Genomic DNA, 21,267 nt, shown 5'->3' on the forward strand with positions numbered 1-21,267 from the left:
GTCAGTCCCGTCTATTACTGTCGATATGTACATTATGTCAGTCCCGTCTATTACTGTCGATATGTACATTATGTCAGTCCCGTCTATTACTGTCGATATGTACATTATGTCAGTCCCGTCTATTACTGTCGATATGTACATTATGTCAGTCCCGTCTATTACTGTCGATATGTACATTATGTCAGTCCCGTCTATTACTGTCGATATGTACATTATGTCAGTCCCGTCTATTACTGTCGATATGTACATTATGTCAGTCCCGTCTATTACTGTCGATATGTACATTATGTCAGTCCCGTCTATTACTGTCGATATGTACATTATGTCAGTCCCGTCTATTACTGTCGATATGTACATTATGTCAGTCCCGTCTATTACTGTCGATATGTACATTATGTCAGTCCCGTCTATTACTGTCGATATGTACATTATGTCAGTCCCGCTATTACTGTCGATATGTACATTATGTCAGTCCCGTCTATTACTGTCGATATGTACATTATGTCAGTCCCGTCTATTACTGTCGATATGTACATTATGTCAGTCCCGACTATTACTGTCGATATGTACATTATGTCAGTCCCGTCTATTACTGTCGATATGTACATTATGTCAGTCCCGTCTATTACTGTCGATATGTACATTATGTCAGTCCCGTCTATTACTGTCGATATGTACATTATGTCAGTCCCGTCTATTACTGTCGATATGTACATTATGTCAGTCCCGTCTATTACTGTCGATATGTACATTATGTCAGTCCCGTCTATTACTGTCGATATGTACATTATGTCAGTCCCGTCTATTACTGTCGATATGTACATTATGTCAGTCCCGTCTATTACTGTCGATATGTACATTATGTCAGTCCCGACTATTACTGTCGATATGTACATTATGTCAGTCCCGTCTATTACTGTCGATATGTACATTATGTCAGTCCCGTCTATTACTGTCGATATGTACATTATGTCAGTCCCGTCTATTACTGTCGATATGTACATTATGTCAGTCCCGTCTATTATTGTCGATATGTACATTATGTCAGTCCCGTCTATTACTGTCGATATGTACATTATGTCAGTCCCGTCTATTACTGTCGATATGTACATTATGTCAGTCCCGTCTATTACTGTCGATATGTACATTATGTCAGTCCCGACTATTACTGTCGATATGTACATTATGTCAGTCCCGTCTATTACTGTCGATATGTACATTATGTCAGTCCCGTCTATTACTGTCGATATGTACATTATGTCAGTCCCGTCTATTACTGTCGATATGTACATTATGTCAGTCCCGACTATTACTGTCGATATGTACATTATGTCAGTCCCGTCTATTACTGTCGATATGTACATTATGTCAGTCCCGTCTATTACTGTCGATATGTACATTATGTCAGTCCCGTCTATTACTGTCGATATGTACATTATGTCAGTCCCGTCTATTACTGTCGATATGTACATTATGTCAGTCCCGTCTATTACTGTCGATATGTACATTATGTCAGTCCCGTCTATTACTGTCGATATGTACATTATGTCAGTCCCGTCTATTACTGTCGATATGTACATTATGTCAGTCCCGTCTATTACTGTCGATATGTACATTATGTCAGTCCCGTCTATTACTGTCGATATGTACATTATGTCAGTCCCGTCTATTACTGTCGATATGTACATTATGTCAGTCCCGTCTATTACTGTCGATATGTACATTATGTCAGTCCCGTCTATTACTGTCGATATGTACATTATGTCAGTCCCGTCTATTACTGTCGATATGTACATTATGTCAGTCCCGTCTATTACTGTCGATATGTACATTATGTCAGTCCCGTCTATTACTGTCGATATGTACTTTATGTCAGTCCCGTCTATTACTGTCGATATGTACATTATGTCAGTCCCGTCTATTACTGTCGATATGTACATTATGTCAGTCCCGTCTATTACTGTCGATATGTACATTATGTCAGTCCCCGACTATTACTGTCGATATGTACATTATGTCAGTCCCGTCTATTACTGTCGATATGTACATTATGTCAGTCCCGTCTATTACTGTCGATATGTACATTATGTCAGTCCCGTCTATTACTGTCGATATGTACATTATGTCAGTCCCGTCTATTACTGTCGATATGTACATTATGTCAGTCCCGTCTATTACTGTCGATATGTACATTATGTCAGTCCCGTCTATTACTGTCGATATGTACATTATGTCAGTCCCGTCTATTACTGTCGATATGTACATTATGTCAGTCCCGTCTATTACTGTCGATATGTACATTATGTCAGTCCCGTCTATTACTGTCGATATGTACATTATGTCAGTCCCGTCTATTACTGTCGATATGTACATTATGTCAGTCCCGTCTATTACTGTCGATATGTACATTATGTCAGTCCCGTCTATTACTGTCGATATGTACATTATGTCAGTCCCGTCTATTACTGTCGATATGTACATTATGTCAGTCCCGTCTATTACTGTCGATATGTACATTATGTCAGTCCCGTCTATTACTGTCGATATGTACATTATATCAGTCCCGTCTATTACTGTCGATATGTACATTATGTCAGTCCCGTCTATTACTGTCGATATGTACATTATGTCAGTCCCGTCTATTACTGTCGATATGTACATTATGTCAGTCCCGCATATTACTATGTACCGCATTACTGTCGATATGTACATTATGTCAGTCCCGTCTATTACTGTCGATATGTACATTATGTCAGTCCCGCTATTACTGTCGATATGTACATTATGTCAGTCCCGTCTATTACTGTCGATATGTACATTATGTCAGTCCCGTCTATTACTGTCGATATGTACATTATGTCAGTCCCGTCTATTACTGTCGATATGTACATTATGTCAGTCCCGTCTATTATTGTCGATATGTACATTATGTCAGTCCCGTCTATTACTGTCGATATGTACATTATGTCAGTCCCGTCTATTACTGTCGATATGTACATTATGTCAGTCCCGTCTATTACTGTCGATATGTACATTATGTCAGTCCCGTCTATTACTGTCGATATGTACATTATGTCAGTCCCGTCTATTACTGTCGATATGTACATTATGTCAGTCCCGTCTATTACTGTCGATATGTACATTATGTCAGTCCCGACTATTACTGTCGATATGTACATTATGTCAGTCCCGTCTATTACTGTCGATATGTACATTATGTCAGTCCCGTCTATTACTGTCGATATGTACATTATGTCAGTCCCGTCTATTACTGTCGATATGTACATTATGTCAGTCCCGTCTATTACTGTCGATATGTACATTATGTCAGTCCCGTCTATTACTGTCGATATGTACATTATGTCAGTCCCGCTATTACTGTCGATATGTACATTATGTCAGTCCCGCTATTATGTCGATATGTACATTATGTCAGTCGATATCGATATGTACATTATGTCAGTCCCGCTATTACTGTCGATATGTACATTATGTCAGTCCCGTCTATTACTGTCGATATGTACATTATGTCAGTCCCGTCTATTACTGTCGATATGTACATTATGTCAGTCCCGTCTATTACTGTCGATATGTACATTATGTCAGTCCCGTCTATTACTGTCGATATGTACATTATGTCAGTCCCGACTATTACTGTCGATATGTACATTATGTCAGTCCCGACTATTACTGTCGATATGTACATTATGTCAGTCCCGTCTATTACTGTCGATATGTACATTATGTCAGTCCCGTCTATTACTGTCGATATGTACATTATGTCAGTCCCGTCTATTACTGTCGATATGTACATTATGTCAGTCCCGTCTATTACTGTCGATATGTACATTATGTCAGTCCCGTCTATTACTGTCGATATGTACATTATGTCAGTCCCGTCTATTATTGTCGATATGTACATTATGTCAGTCCCGTCTATTACTGTCGATATGTACATTATGTCAGTCCCGTCTATTACTGTCGATATGTACATTATGTCAGTCCCGTCTATTACTGTCGATATGTACATTATGTCAGTCCCGTCACTATTACTGTCGATATGTACATTATGTCAGTCCCGTCTATTACTGTCGATATGTACATTATGTCAGTCCCGTCTATTACTGTCGATATGTACATTATGTCAGTCCCGTCTATTACTGTCGATATGTACATTATGTCAGTCCCGTCTATTACTGTCGATATGTACATTATGTCAGTCCCGTCTATTACTGTCGATATGTACATTATGTCAGTCCCGTCTATTACTGTCGATATGTACATTATGTCAGTCCCGTCTATTACTGTCGATATGTACATTATGTCAGTCCCGTCTATTACTGTCGATATGTACATTATGTCAGTCCCGTCTATTACTGTCGATATGTACATTATGTCAGTCCCGTCTATTACTGTCGATATGTACATTATGTCAGTCCCGTCTATTACTGTCGATATGTACATTATGTCAGTCCCGTCTATTACTGTCGATATGTACATTATGTCAGTCCCGTCTATTACTGTCGATATGTACATTATGTCAGTCCCGTCTATTACTGTCGATATGTACATTATGTCAGTCCCGTCTATTACTGTCGATATGTACATTATGTCAGTCCCGTCTATTACTGTCGATATGTACATTATGTCAGTCCCGTCTATTACTGTCGATATGTACATTATGTCAGTCCCGTCTATTACTGTCGATATGTACATTATGTCAGTCCCGTCTATTACTGTCGATATGTACATTATGTCAGTCCCGTCTATTACTGTCGATATGTACATTATGTCAGTCCCGTCTATTACTGTCGATATGTACATTATGTCAGTCCCGTCTATTACTGTCGATATGTACATTATGTCAGTCCCGTCTATTACTGTCGATATGTACATTATGTCAGTCCCGTCTATTACTGTCGATATGTACATTATGTCAGTCCCGTCTATTACTGTCGATATGTACATTATGTCAGTCCCGTCTATTACTGTCGATATGTACATTATGTCAGTCCCGTCTATTACTGTCGATATGTACATTATGTCAGTCCCGACTATTACTGTCGATATGTACATTATGTCAGTCCCGTCTATTACTGTCGATATGTACATTATGTCAGTCCCGTCTATTACTGTCGATATGTACATTATGTCAGTCCCGTCTATTACTGTCGATATGTACATTATGTCAGTCCCGTCTATTACTGTCGATATGTACATATGTATGTCAGTCCCGTCTAATTCAACAACGTCATCTAGAACTGATCAAAATTCAGAAAAAGGCGTTGTCATTTCTCGTGATCCCTATTCACGATTGTACTCAGCCTTTATGGACAAATTCTTCCTCTTTCTTTTTCCGACCCTTGCAAAACACCTTTGAATGCTCACTGGAAATGTACCATATATGACCTGAGCTGTGGCATACGGATATAACTTTACCTTTGAAGATTTTTTGAACATGGTAACGAAGCAATATAAGCATGCAGGATTCTGCAATCCACACTGGTGTCCAATTCACGTATTGTGTAGAGTTTGTGACGTTGGGTACCATTACGTGATAAAACAGGAGACGTTGACCAGGGATACCGAACACATTGTCAATCAGATGGACATCAGTGACGATACCAAACAGTTACTATCACAAATGTTCCATGGGCCTGCCACTGACGAGACAGTTATTGGTTTGATAGACGATATATGGAATTCTAGTAGCAATTGTAACAGGCAGATTTTCTGTAAAAACACCTTAGCCAAATTCATTAAAATGTGGGAGGCTTTCAAAATTCTAGGCTACATCAGAACAAACGTAAAATTTCCGTTATCAGTTTTCAAGGAAACAAAGGAAACAAATCGTTTTAAGTTACAAGGAATCACCGAGGCTGTTCTAACTGCAATGAAGATCAACCCTTTGTCCAGCACAGAACGAAAGGCACAGCGCAAACACGCTTTAGTAGAAGCGTATAAAGGCATATCAAAACGTCTTATCTTTAAGATTCAGAAAATATATAAAATGGATTTGGATACGATATCAATCCACCAAGGTAAACTTTGTAATGTGATATTATTTGTTTGAGAAAAAGTACAAAAAAAAATTGTGATTATTAAAAAAAACCTGTAAGAAACAAATCAAATGTGCAAATCAAGATTGTACCTCTAGTCAAGTTAAACAAATTTATAAATGGTTGTGTAATGTATGTCTCATGACTAACCCTTTATGTTGATGTTGGCAGGGAGTTTGCTAATCTCATTTTCATTTTGGCCTTGTTAGGTCATCTGACCTGAACGGTTCAGGATGACTTATAACGATTGTGTTTCGTGTGTCGGCGACCGTCGTAGGCAAACGTTTCACTTTTTGAACTTCTCATGTTCTGCGATTAAGCTGACACCTGAAGTTGATCCTGACATGACTTTCGACCAAGTGTGGCTATTTTGTAAGTCGATCCGAAATCTAAGATGGCTACCATGACACCATATCTAACCCATTTCCTATTATTATATGACAGTTAAGGCTCTTGATCATAAACAACCAACAAGAAAAAACAACTTTTCTCCCTTCTACTTATTTTGTATACGAGTTGTCTCCCCTGACATATGCTGTGCTGTACTAATATGACTGAGATGTACGAGAGTGTAAATATGTTTGGATTGGTATAGATGTTTTATTTTGATGTAATATGTTAAAGTTGTATGTGTCGTACTTTTCATATTCACGAATAAGCTTTTGATATATTGTTTACCACCAAAAGTTAGCAACATTTTGAAAATTACAATACTGTTAATGCATAATTTTTATTGTAACTAAGTATTATAAGGCATTATAAATGTTTGTCTGTCCATTTGAATTATTTTCACAGTTTAGTTAATTGAATCTGGTGGTTTTCAATAGATTACTGAAGAAAAACTGACATGTCCAAATTTTCGCCCAGTTACGGCGCGTACAAATTTAAGGCATAAAAATGTTCATCTGTCTTGCATAAAAGTGCACTAATTATTTCATAATCTTCCCGTGTCCGTCTGTCGAATTTACGAAATGGTATTGTCTTCTACTCTTTCTTTGTCTCTGATTATTGTTATAATTCTCCTAGTATCCGTATGCTGGTAGTATCACTGGTATGGTATGTTTGAATATATAATGTGAATGGAAGAATACACTTTACATATAATGTATTTTTGTAATTAGTCATGATGGAAGATCAATATTTTTCAGAATATAGTATATATGTTAAAGGCCCACTACCTTTCCGAAACGGCTTTTAATTTTCAAATTGGGAATGTAAAACTAGATCGGTAATTTTGTAGAGTCGCAAAAGTTATTAACTTACCGTCAATACTACATGTATCACCACCTTCTGAACAATTTGATTAAAATAAATTTAAATGTTAATTTTCATAACGCGGGTCGTCTTATGTTTCCCGCCGTCGTCCTAAATACCGCGCGGTAGTTGACTATCATTGCGTCAGACGGCAAAACAGCGAAATTACTCTCCACTGTTATCATATAGTACGCAGGAAATCTTGCACATGTTTGGTGTTGTAATCTCATCTTAGGCCATCGGTATATATTTTCTGATGTTTTTAATGTTTTTAAGAAACCTTCATATTTTGCTCTGGAAAGGTAGTGGGCCTTTAATGAATACCGTTCTGTACATATTTATAATAAGTGAACTGTTTTGTGATTTTGTTTTTATTTATTTAAATGGAAAAAAAGGCTCTTGGGTCTCTTTGCTATAATCTATATTCATTTTTGGCCAGGGCACAGACCCTCATCCTTCCTTACATGATCGAACGATTAACTTTAAGCCAAACGGGAGTCTGTCTTGATAATGTAGTATGGTTAGAATCCTGGCCTGGCTGTCAGCTATAGGATTCTACCTTCTGTAAAAATGATGATCGATCATGAAATTTCAGTCGATTTCCAACACTACCAACTGTCTCCATTGAATGGTCCTAAAAGGCGAATTAAGTCGATCAGTACCTTATCTCTCCGCGTTCTAGATGACTCTTCCTATGGACGAAGCCTTTGTTGAGGGCCCGCCGATGTGAGGAAGTCCGAGTCACTAGAGCCTATACACTCGTAGTTTGCTGGTAACCCGTTTTCAGAAATGTATGATGTAACTGTGCTGTTCCGTGTATTTGGCCGTATGGTATACTACCCAAGTAGATAAAATAGGCAAGAGTCTATAACATGGAGACAACACATACCGTAGTCTCCAAAAACTCGCCAAACGCACCACATGGAATACCGAGGTGACTGCCCTGTTATTATGACGTTACACATGGCCAACCATTGAACAAACGATCATGAATGATAGCCACTATTTCTTAATTAGAATAAATGTATGTGGTACTTATCATTAACTGTAATTGTTCATGGCTTACAATCTTCGTTTATGACTTGGTTCTGGCAACAATTATTTTTTCTTACAAAGGAATCACTTGACGATCTTCAATGGAAATAAGTAATGAAACAATGAAATGGGTCGGTTGATTAAGATCAGACAAAATCACTTGAATATCAGAAAATCCTGACCACCAGATGCTCCACCACTGACAAATAGTAGTTTTCTCAATAAAAAACAGTAGCAATTAGTACTTTTCTTCAGTTACATAAGCTACTTTACCACCGTATAACCACCATTCAAAAGTTTGAGCATCTCATTTTATTTCAAGATAAAAATATTATAAATAGTTAATTGCGTCCCGATAAAGAACGCATGGCACTATGTCCTATAAGGAATGAAGTATTGGTTGCGCATGCATCGACAGCAAAATTAATTATTCCATATTATTTTTGTATCAATAAGACATATTTTGTATACATGATTAAACACCAATTATTGTTCAAATGAGGAGCATCGTTTATGATCTGTCAGCGGCGGAGCATCTTTAAATAATCCAATAGTAAGGTGTAACCGCTGTCATTAGGAAAAAAACCACTTATTTGTATGTTTAGAACGATTACTGAGAAGTTTGGGTTCCGATATCAGGTTAGTAGAGTTTACCAATAAAATTACAATGACGGTATTTCTTCCTTAAAATATTACATGTTAAAGAGTGGATGGGTTGTTTCCCTTCACTTTCTCAATGCTTACTGTGTAGACGGATTCTTAAAGAGACAATTCACTCAGGCAAATTCTTTTACATAACCAATAAGCAAAATATAGCATAAATGTATTGTTTTACATTTCTTATGAAACATATAACGTAAAACATTGACAAATTCCACGACATTGTTAAGTATTTTAATTAATATCGTTGAAATATCAAATCGTTGATCAATACGATTAAGCAGCTACATTATTAACTCTGTACCCATACCCGAGCCAAAGTCACGCACGTTAAACAAATGAACTACATAACCACTGAGAAGGTGATAAAATGATTTTAGGCAAGACAATTCACCTAATAAGTTAAACACACTACTCTCAGAGCGATTTGAGCAGTTCTTGCCAAAGGTTGCATTACTTTACGAGCAAGGGACAGGGTTCGGCATACAAGAAGTTCGACCACAGTGTGTAATGGCGGACAGCGAGCAAGTTTGAATATTTCACACACATGTCACCACCATAGGCGTTTCAGGCATATCACAGTAAAACTGACTGATCTTATTTCCATTAGAACTTGTTTTATCTGATATGTATACAAATTTTAATGTTCTCTTAAACTGTGTAGTCTGATTCGTAATATCCAGTGAATTTCTTTTTTTTATGTTTCCGACTTCTTTCCAAATGATTGATGTGTACCGTAATGTATACCCGTCTGCCAACTGGGCCTCGCATATTCATGAATTATTGCATATCCATGAATTATTGCATGCAATTATGTAGAAGTCAGACCGACAATATACCGAAAAACGGTTCTGAGAATTTATAAGAGTTACGTACCCTGCGCCGACTTTATAAATGCAAGAGTATGATATAATTAATGCCCTGCAGGTAGGACGTTAGAATTGTATGTGCTGTCCTTATTGCATAATATCGTAAAAGGCGATTAACTTTAGAATATTACATGTATGTTTTCTCTTCTTCATGATGTCTCCCTTGACACCGGTACATTAAGAGCAACAAGTAGCCAATCGATGCTCAAGGTTTATTTTAGTAAGCCGATCAAAGCGAACAGGTTATTTATAATCTGGTTGGATCCCAACAATCGACCGATTATAAATGCTACCATCCTAAAGCTACCATCAAATGCTACCATCCTGAGATGAATGTTACCTGGTCTGGGATGGGGATGATAGCAATGAAGAGCTATAACGACTCCCTCATCTAGAGATGTACATATGTGTCTTATTGGATACCGGTATCTCCCTGCGATATACTTGATCTTCCGTCCACGTGAGATAAATGGAACTATGTTTATTTTATAGTGATATCTCACTGACAAATACAGCTGGCTAACCAATTTATAAAACGATTGGTCAGTTGGGCTTGCGGTTTAATAAATGCTGCGGTAATTTGAAGAGGACGTCCTTCATGTCTGCAATGTGCTGTGTGAGAGGTATATAATGTTATATATAACAACTACTACAATTGTTGATCTCATATTTTATTATTAAAATAAACACATTATAGTGTTATGTCTCGGATGTGCGTAATACGATGCAGACTTGTTACGTTCACATAAAATACACAAGGCACTGAACATTATTTACCAATAAGGTAATCCAATTTAATGCTTATATATACTCAAAAGCCTTATACATTCACGTTTAAAGGAATCGAAAAAGGAGCAAAATAAAAACAAAATACATTTTGTAATATACGGATTTCTTCGTAAGAAAAAATGTTTGTAAAATATACATATACAATATCAAATGGATATTTATCCAAAGCTCGCGACCTGCGCGGAAGCTCAATATGCCAGCACATTGAACTCACGTTGTAAACGACAGGGTCTGATATATTGCAACGTAAAGAAAATATAAATATTGGTTAAAACAGGTATTCCCTACCTCAAAGACGTATTTTTGAGCAAGTGTAAGAACTATACATTGTTAGGAGAAATGTACATAGCTAGCACAATAGGTTTGGTAAGACATGTCGTACTGTTTATCTTATTCAAAACAATATTCATGACTTATGTATGCCTTTGATTCATTTGCATCCCAATTCTCTATTCTCTATTTAATACACTCTGTTTTCTATTTTATCTCTCACGCATTATCGTTCTTACTATAGAACATGTACATCTTCCTTGTAAAATGCTCTCTTTCTTAAGTCAATGAGCAATCACTTTTTCCTTTAGTTGTACAGAACTGATATTAATGAACATACAAATTGTTTAGATTTTCACCAAATGCACTAATATGGCGAGTACCTCTGGGCAGGCCTTAGATGGGGTCTGCATAACTCGATTCGGCGTGGATGACACTGATTGATCGGAGTCTGCACACGACCCGATACATAAGCAATATCATAGCCAGTAGTCGACGACTGACCCGAACCGCTAGATGTCTTTGTTATATATGTATTAGAGGACGTCATGTTGTTTTGAGCAAATTCACAGGATGTAAAAAGCTTCTCATCCCTCTGACTAAGTGATAAGCTGTGATTCCTGCCGGCAAAACGACAGCTGCTGAACGAAGGTTTGATGTCAAATTCGTAACAAGTCGTTGGAATTTGGTCGCTTCTTGATGAGTCAATTGGAAAGTTCTGCTGATAATGAAAGTTTGGTACTGACTCTGCGCTCAGGACATTTTTGGTACTTTGAATGTTCTGCTTGCTGGCAATCGCATCTCTGGTTGATGAGGCAACACTTGGGCAGATGTTGGTTGGGAACATGTGCGCACTACTCGGCTGGTGAAACTGGACAGGGATACTGCAATTGTACAAAGAATTCCCTAAGTGTCCCACCAGCGTACCGGAGGAAACTGAGGAACTCTGCATGGACCGGATAATTGCATCAAAGTTAAATCTGTACGTGTGTCTTTTCCCCGCCACCTTCGTCAATATCATCTTGTCGTAGTAATACCGAAGCGCCCTACTCATGTTGTCATAGTTCATGGTGACCTTGTTTTTGCGTTGACCCCATTTCTTTGCAACTGCTTCTGGATCAACCATTCGGAATTCTCCACTTGTTCCATTCGGCTCCCATTTGATACACTCTTCGTGGCCGCTTTCAGTCAGAATTTCCAGCAGAAACTGCCACAGTTTTATCTGTCCTCCTCCTTTAAATAAAATACATTAATAATTACGTTAGGAAAATTGTAGGTGTTAAAACGACAAAATATTTTAGGAATTTCCTAAATTCAAATATATAAAGTCGTTTTGAAGTGTAATTTTAACATGAATTCTTTCTTTAGTAATGAGCATGGTAATTTTCATAATTATGTACATTCCCAACTAACATAACCAACCCTCTACATACGCAGCTACCATTCATTTTATTCATAAATTCTATCAACTGGTGTATATGATATTACAAAACGTTAGGTCCAACGAATATACACTTACCGACAAGCAGAGATGTAATTCTTTTCAGGTGATCCGCACGTGACAGCTCTGGTGTTGCTTTGGGAGACATTCGAGACGGAACTGAAAATCCAAATTTCACCATAATATTAGCCTATGCATCTGAAAGTGTTTTGAAATTTACGAGAGAGTATAAACGATTTAAAAACCTGTTAAAAAACTTAATACACTACCGATTAAATCAACTGATTTGAAAGTTTTCTTCAGAATGTTAATCGCTTGACATATATTTCCTTGTGTTAGCATCTATTCTTATACATTTCTGACTATGTTCCTATTATGAAAAAGGGAGTAAGACAAATACATTATAGTGGTATGTTATACACTGTTCTGCCCGATATCTTCAGGCATTTATGTAAGATTCGTTGTTGATTTCTAAAAACCTAAATCATATTGTCACATTGCTCCAAACTACAGCCGATACATCATATATTATTTTGGCAATTCGTTAATGACATATTATAATGTGTTGAAATAACACCGACGAAAACACTACAAATTGATATGTGTGGGCATAATTATATAACGAAGTGTTTATAATATTTATATGGATACGAATTAGACAAAAAGTATAATAATGATAAATTCCCACGAAAACAAGAAATCATTGCGACTCACCATTACTGGTTTGGTCTGGTTCACTTTGCGTGATACAGTCGATTATATCAGACAAGCGGTCGTCATCTCTGCTACCGACCATACTGAGTTCAGAAGCAGACTGGATGTTTCTGGCGAATCCTGTTCGCAACACGTGCTCTTCGTAACTTGGCGGAATCTTTTGGCACATCTTCGGCTCCGGTATGTCTTCTAACAAGGCACATGTCGGTATAAAATCTGTAAGATTTGTAAACGTCTCTGAATCTTCACATTTTCCAGACGCATCACCTAAGTAAATTGACTGAGTGAGTAATTCGTACGATGATACGATATCTTCGATGTCCGTATCTGGGACTGTTTGGTCAGTAGTGTCCAGTAAGGAGATGATGTCCTGGTCCAGGTCTGTCAGGGTACAGTGGTCACTTCCCGAGGACACACAGCTGCCTGGACTAGCTGAATAGATGTCTGGTGATGGAATAAACTGCCGGTCACAGAACATCGTCATTCTGTAAAATAAAGAGCAAATACCCATAGAAAGAAGTAAAGGCTACAATAGCTCCGTCACGATGTGCATGTCGGGTCACCTGGCGCATCTGTAAAATCTGTGATATACTGCATTCAGTTTTCGATAAGATAATTATATCAACGACACTAGGTATTTTTCCAACAATTTCACATACAAAAATATATAGCATATGTAAACCATTTTGAAATAATCAAAAATATTTAAATAAACAATATAATACCTTATGATTGCATGGGTAAGATATTTGATGAAAATAAAATAAATCTTTGTGATTGCAAACGTCTTTAGAAAAAGTAAGTATTCAGCCAGTGCGGTCCGCTGTGTGTTATTTGTAATGAGCGACTATATATGTGACCAAGTACTTATACCCCAGATAGTGTTGTCAACCTTCGTGACGTCATACGGTATCATGTCAACCTAAAAACCTATTTATATCCGGGTTATTGAGCGGGAAATACCGCGTCAAAATTCCCTGTCTACTCCGAGACATGTCTAACTCACAATGTACTATATCTTACAGACGGAAGCTAATTCTATAAGTCTAGCTCTGTACCTCGATCGCCCGCTATCTTCTGCAAACTAAACTGACATGCTATTTACACAATATCACTAAGTATTAGGCCCTTTGCAGATAATTGTTGTTACTTCAGGGTAAATTTTAATAATAGTTTTCATTTTTAACTACAATTCTTGGAACATGAGTCAATATTTCGTTTTGACTTAAAACGTTACCGGAATACGAACTCAAAATTCGTAAAGAAGCTGAATATAAATGGAAGCAAATGTTTATGGTTCGAAAATAGAAAAAATAAAGCCAAGACTATGTTATAGCCATAGCATAGTCCAAGTTATTGACAACTTATCACCTAAAAACATTAAAAGTACAAATCGTCGCCTTACAGGTTCACATATTTGGCTCTGTAATATGTGAATTGGCATTCCTTTACTAGCTGCTATCTAAAATTTGTGCGCGCGCAACCGATCTCGTGCGTCAAAGTCTACCGTGAACACTCGATACCTGTGATATAGTACCGATAATAGACTGTTGAGTGTCGGGGACTGCTTATATCACCCAGACTAAAACAGGATAGATCGGCTGATGTTGGCCTAGATTTTTGTTATCAGATTGACATTCATATCAAAATATAGAGCAAAGGTATTAATGACAATATAATTATGTGATCGATAAAGAGATTGATATATATATATATATATAGTGATATTTACAGGTAAAAAGACATTAAATATAATTTACAGGTAAAAAAAAAACTATTACATTAAATGTTAATTACAGGGGGTAACAATCTTTCCTACATTAAGTATCATTTACAGTAAAACTATATGATCGTGTGGCAACGTCAATATAGCAATATCTGTATCACATTTAGCCTTGCTGATGGTCGACTTTATCATGGCTAGGATTAGCTGGTATTTCGTCTTTGTATATTACAGAGTTATCAGCCCTTGCAGGCAGGTACTGATTGGCAGGTACTGATTGTGATGCCATGTGTTTAGGAACGTAACGTCATTTTTCAGAAAAAACGACGTGAATTTCGGTCATATAACAATGACGGCATAATGGATACCTAACCACAAGGGAGGTAATTGTGATACGCAAAGACCAAATAACAGCTGTAAATGTTAAAAACCACTGGTGAATATAATTGATTTTTTTACGTTGAGAACATCATACATTACAAACATCGTCACTGTCATTGCAAAGAAACTTTATTGGTATTTCTTTTTTGCCGTGTGCCTTAAGAGATGATAACTTTGGTTACATAAGACATCGAATACTAATTGTCACTGTACCACTGAAACCCTGTCAACACATTCATTTGGCACATCATAGACATGGTATCTGCCTGTCACTGTGGTTCATAAGACATCGAATACCAACAATGGTATAGGTGAGTAGGTTGCCTTACCATCAGAACAGCCACTTGGACCAGGTCCAAACAATTTTTTATCATTTTCAATAGTTAGGATAACCTGACTCAAAACACTTGCAAATCTTGTTGGTGCGACCTCGTTACAATTAGAATTAGCAACAATTAAGTGAGTTTACTGTCTGCTTTGACGGATTGTATTCTTAGAACCATCACATAATGAAATACAATAAAAAGGATTTAAAATAGAATCACCGACGATAAAATATATAAGCCTCAATAAAATTATTATACAGTTATTCATTAACGATTGTGTTACTGATTGTTCGAAATTGCCATATTATTATAAAATAACAATATTCGTGCTCCGTAAATTAAAATAACAATATTCGTGCTCCGTAAATTACTCAAAACATACATTACAACACTGTGTGTGTATATAATTGCACCTACCTTGTTTAGAATCACCGAAAATGTTATCCACATGTGTATAGTAGCATGTACATTGTATGAATGAACCTAATGTGTATCAAACAGGTGTATACTATCTGTTTACAGGACTGGTTACAAATAAAGTCCAGGTAGGGTCACAGTATGTCCGAAGGTATATTTACTTGTTCAAATAAATATACCTAAACCATCAAAAAATTACACTTACCTTTATGCATCAATGATTACTGTGATTGTAAATATTACCTAACATGAACTTATCTGTAAATTTTCTCTTGTGTACTAATAATCCCCACACCAAATGCCTATGCCCGTAATAACTGTCTAATGTAATGGTTGATTGGCAGTAAAAAGGAGACCGACCCCGTTCTTCTGTACCACTGGTAATGTCGGCGTTACACTGGTGAACACAAAGTCCTCAATTTATTGAGAAGAAAATAAATCTACATACTTTTCATTTTTTTTTCGGTTTATTGTTTCATTTGTTTGTGTATTTTTATAATGTTATGTACTTGTGCTTGCGTTTCTTTCGAAAGTATATCTTGGGAATTATTACTTGTGTGTATGGGTAAAACTGGATCTTAGTACTATTGATGCTGCGATCGCATATCGTAACGTTTATTAGGAGCAAACAAATCTAAAATATTAAACATCAGTTTTGTGAGTTACTTCCAAAACACAAGTTTCAAATTTCGACTTTCATGTATCCATTAGATATAAATATAAACTTTATTCAGTTTACATCGATTTCGAAACAAGTTATACAAATTATGCAAATCGAGCTCGATGGCCCGGATGTAAGCGCGCGAAGGATCTTAGCGTGGGAGGAAACCGGAGTGCCCTGAGAAAACCCATGTGATCGGGTAGGTGACCCCTAAACTTTTCACGTCAGTTCCGGGGATCGAACCCCAGCCGGCTAGGTGAAAGGCGAGTGGCTTAACCACTACACCATCCGATCACCCTTAAAATATCCATTAAAGCCTAAATTGTTTTTACGAAGACAAATTAAAATATTATTTCAAAATATTGTATCTTGAATCTAGAAGGTAATCAATTACTTTTGGGTGTTCGTATTTGTAACGTGCTATCAATAGCTAATTTTATTTAAGGACATTCTCGGATGTAAGGGCGTTGATTGGTCAGTTAGCCCTGCAGTTGGTGCGTTGATTGGTTATTTAACCCTGTAGATAGGGCGTTGAGTGGTCAGTTAACCCTGTAGTTAGGGCCCTGTAGTTAGGGCGTTGATTGTTCGTTGGTTGACCCGTTGGTGCGTTGATTGGTTATTTAACCCTGTAGATAGGGCGTTGAGTGGTCAGTTAACCCTGTAGTTAGGGCGTTGATTGTTCGTTGGTTGATTATGCTTAACATCATATTAACAGCTAGGGTCACTGAAGGACGGCATCCTGTAAATGCAGGTGTGGTTGCAAATGTGATATAAAGTTATTTTGGAGGGCTGTGGTATACAGCAGACAATATGGCATAAATAAAATCTAAAGTGGAACAACCTTATATGGAGGTATTCTATAATTCATTTCATTTCTTAATGGCATCAGGGTTCAAAACATCCATGAGAACTTGCAATACCTGATTAAAATGCATATGATTTTTTTTATACTGTTCTAGTTTCATGTGCAAGAAGAGTTACTAAACACGTTTAAATAATTCATGTTTTAAGATACAACTACTGATGCGAGCGACCTCAGATACTTTCCAAATCTTTTCAATCGATGTCTCACATTTACGTAATATCTAACAAACAGGTTTATAATTTCTGAGGGTATAATAACAAACTACTTTACAATTATAAACTTCATTGACAAAATCCCGTTTGGTATTTATTAATAGTTACTCATGCGCACTGGATGACATTACGTAAATACAATCGAAATCAGACTTCAAATGTTAAGGCGAGATGATGATTGGGGTATGGTAGGCACTGATTTAAATAACAACAAATTATAAATAACGTGACAAGTATTTGATTACCTGTCACGATGTTTGAACCAGTACAAATACCTGTAATGGTTTACCACGGAAACCGAAAGTAGAGATTATGGAATTCCTCTCCGTCGCTTTACATAGAAGAATGATATATTTGACAACGCATTACTCATTTACCATAACCTACATACTGATACAATAAATGATGTCATAACGGTATTATTTCGTTCATTCTACTCACAATGACATCATTATAACTATTTTTAATATTTCTGGTAAACGTTATTATTCTAGCTAATGGTATGTGATACTTCAATGTGAAATAAATTCATATGGATTTATGATGTAATAAACAATGGTAAATTATACTTAATCTCTAATATAACTGGATGGTTTGTTAAATGCTTAGCGTCCTGATCATTAAGGGCAGCTTACAGTAGGCGAGATTTACGTGTGGAGCTTGTCTGTGATTTTGGAGACAGCGGTATGTTCGTTTTGTGTTTTTAGTAGAACGCTTGTAATTTTGTATAGTACTATTTAACTGAAACATTCTTAAGACAACACCAAACAACTCGCAGTGTTCCCTTCCAGTTGAGTGTCTCAATAGGAAAGAACTGTACCTCATGGCGAATGCCCAAAATGCAAAAAGTGTGCGGTGTCAAGGGAAACATTAGGAAGGTGTAAAGGAGACAAAATGTCGGTTAGAAAAATATATAGATTCCTTTAACCATCAGCCCTTGCTTAGCGCTCAGCATAAAGAGAGTGGGACGACTGGTTCGCCCGTTGTCAGTATAATGTGACCGGGTGGGGTGAGTTGTTGGGTGTCTTCGGTTGCATTCTTCAGTGAAATAACACTATAAAAAGGGCAAGAGTTCCTTTATACAAGAAGACACAGCTTGAATATACCGTAGTCTCCCAAAACACATACACGCATCACACTGGGGAGGCCGTCCTTGCATGAACCTGGCTGTTGATAGGACATTAATTAATCAAACAAACAAACGATCTCATGGAGTTTTGTTCTCTGCTTATTCACATCGCGAAAATCGCCTTGCAAAATATCTCCTTGGTAAACACTGTCGATCATCCAATTTGACATCTCTTGCGTTACGAGACCGTGCGTTTGATTGCTTTTAAATAACGTAATTTTGTTGGATGCTATCGTCTAAATATATTTATACATTTGATAGGATTAAACGCGAATGAAAAATGTCAGTACTTTTTGATAGGTTTTATATCACATTAGTGCATGTGTTATTTATGATAAGTTGTCTGAATGTATGTACCAGTCACCATAACTTACGGGTAATGCTAGAATGACGCGTGTAGACTTATGCTTATTAAAAATAGAATACCTATTGAAACATATCAACTTTTCATATCCCTAAACGGCATCACATCTATCTATAAATTAAAGTAACGATACGCATTTCTATCTTCAGTATTAAATAAATAAACTACCACCCGTTATATCGAAGATAAAGTTATCAATAACTTACTTACGTGCGCGTGTCTATTTATAGACTGTCGATTCAGCATCGTGAGGTGATTAGATTGTCAAAGCTTATATCTATATTACTGAGGATAAACAGAAAGTATTGGACAAAAGTATGTTAAATCATTCAATGTCCCAGTGACGCATATATTTGTAAACGATTTGATGCGACAAGTGGCGTATCACCCCCAGTCCTACCAATATAATGACGACATAAAAATCAAACGCACGGCTCAATCTGCTGACAACGGGCTCTAGACTGAGAAACTGATATACATGTACAGCGAGTATATTCCGATAATTTGGTGACCAACACGAAATATTCTGGACCACATTGTATTCGTTGCTTTTTCTTGTTTGTACTTTTCTGTAATTGGTTAGGTTTTTCGTGCTAAGTACTTGTTTAGAGTCGCTGTTTTAAGAATCGTTCGTCAGGAGTATTTTTTCTGTCATTACGTTAATCACTTCGCTGACAATAGCATTTTCTACTCTTGGTGTCGGCCTGTACGCCATTACGTCACAGTGCATCAGACATTGTGTAATAAATGTACCATTATGCTTTTATTTGATAAAAAAAAACCTGATGAAGTAGAACTACTATTAAACTGCTCATTGTAACAATCACGGAGTGTTGACATAAATTATCTCTGACATTCCAAACGTATCTGTCGGTAGCCAATGTATATTACAGGTATACACTGTGTTTGTATTGTGATAACTATATCCGGTTTTGTTTCCATTGTTACACAAATTGTGATGGAAACTAGTGGCTTTGTGTTAATAAAAATATGACATCCGTGTGTATTTATAGTTCAAATCTAACCCAGTGCAAACTCCTTAACAAAGATAATGATCCGTTTTGTTATAAAGGAAGATTTAGAACGTGTGTTTTCACATAATTTACTTTCGACTGTTTAAAGACTTCGTTCGCGTTACATTCTGACATTCCTTCGGGTTTTTGCTGACCGACAAATATGTACTTCTACTTGTAAACTATATTATTTTTCTGAAATAAAGTATACCTGCTTATACGACCAAATCCGAAGATGGAATAACCGTGTCTGACTGAATATGAGATTGCTGCAGCCTGACTTCAATTCAAGAAGCACGACGCAATTATGTGTTAACTTCGAACGAGATTTTAGGAAGAAAATTATTATTTTCGTGATATTTTGCGTTTATATTAAAGTAGTTAGGCTATTTTACCAGTATATAATTATGTACTTACTTTAAAGCCATAACTTGGCGAAAATTTTGACATGTTATTTTTTCGGTAATCAATTAAAAACTGTAAGGTTCTGCCGTGTTGTTGTTTTTTATACATACATTAAGCCTATTTTCATTTATCTATTACAAAAACGATAGAACGCAGGATAACTTATCAAAATATTATAACAAAATATTCCTATAGTAACATACCTACACAGGAATAAATGTACCGTATTTGTATTACGTAAGTAGTATTCCGTATCAACAATTCGTTACTAGGACAAGGTCCAAACACTATATGTTACCTAAAGTTTAGGTTTCACCTTTCACATAAAATGACAAGCAGTGTTTTAAATTACCTTTAATTCAATTTCAGTCCTCGTGTACTGTTGTTTTGTTGTACATGAGAACGGATATGTAACCCTACATTGACGTATAGTAGCTTAACTAAAAGGAATATCTTAGTTCCAAGAGATAAAAGCCGTGCAATAAAGACTGTCGTCTACATTGATTAATTTAGTTTGAATATTCATTGCATTAAAAAACAAATGCAAATTAAATCTTTGTTAAATTGCTTTGAAAACATTTCTTTACTCAAAAATTGAGAATCTGAGATCTAACAGAGCTTTAAATTATAGATTCTATGATACCTGGATTTTCCGGAAAACAATGAAAGGACAGATAAGA

The 21,267-nt window shown here is 36.5% G+C and overlaps 1 protein-coding gene across 3 annotated transcripts; it reads right to left on the minus strand.

Moving 5' to 3' along the window:
- Window positions 1–10,644: 10,644 nt before the first annotated feature.
- On the minus strand, window positions 10,645–16,243 carry LOC138317756 (uncharacterized). 3 transcript variants are annotated; one of them, XM_069259635.1, is made up of 4 exons: window positions 16,144–16,243; window positions 13,092–13,576; window positions 12,456–12,536; window positions 10,645–12,169 (listed from the first exon to the last, which is right to left on the minus strand). In XM_069259635.1, the coding sequence occupies exons 2-4, from the start codon at window positions 13,573–13,575 to the stop codon at window positions 11,304–11,306; spliced, it is 1,431 nt and encodes a 476-aa protein (XP_069115736.1). In that variant the 5' UTR covers window position 13,576; window positions 16,144–16,243; the 3' UTR covers window positions 10,645–11,303. The 3 variants fall into 3 exon arrangements, with proteins under 3 accessions (XP_069115736.1, XP_069115733.1, XP_069115735.1); XM_069259632.1 differs by lacking the exon at window positions 16,144–16,243 and adding an exon at window positions 15,939–16,076; XM_069259634.1 differs by lacking the exon at window positions 16,144–16,243 and adding an exon at window positions 13,817–14,099.
- Between the last annotated feature and the right edge of the window lie 5,024 nt (window positions 16,244–21,267).

This window comes from Argopecten irradians, chromosome 3 (genome assembly GCF_041381155.1).
Source record: "Argopecten irradians isolate NY chromosome 3, Ai_NY, whole genome shotgun sequence".
Taxonomy (NCBI): Eukaryota; Metazoa; Mollusca; class Bivalvia; order Pectinida; family Pectinidae; genus Argopecten; species Argopecten irradians.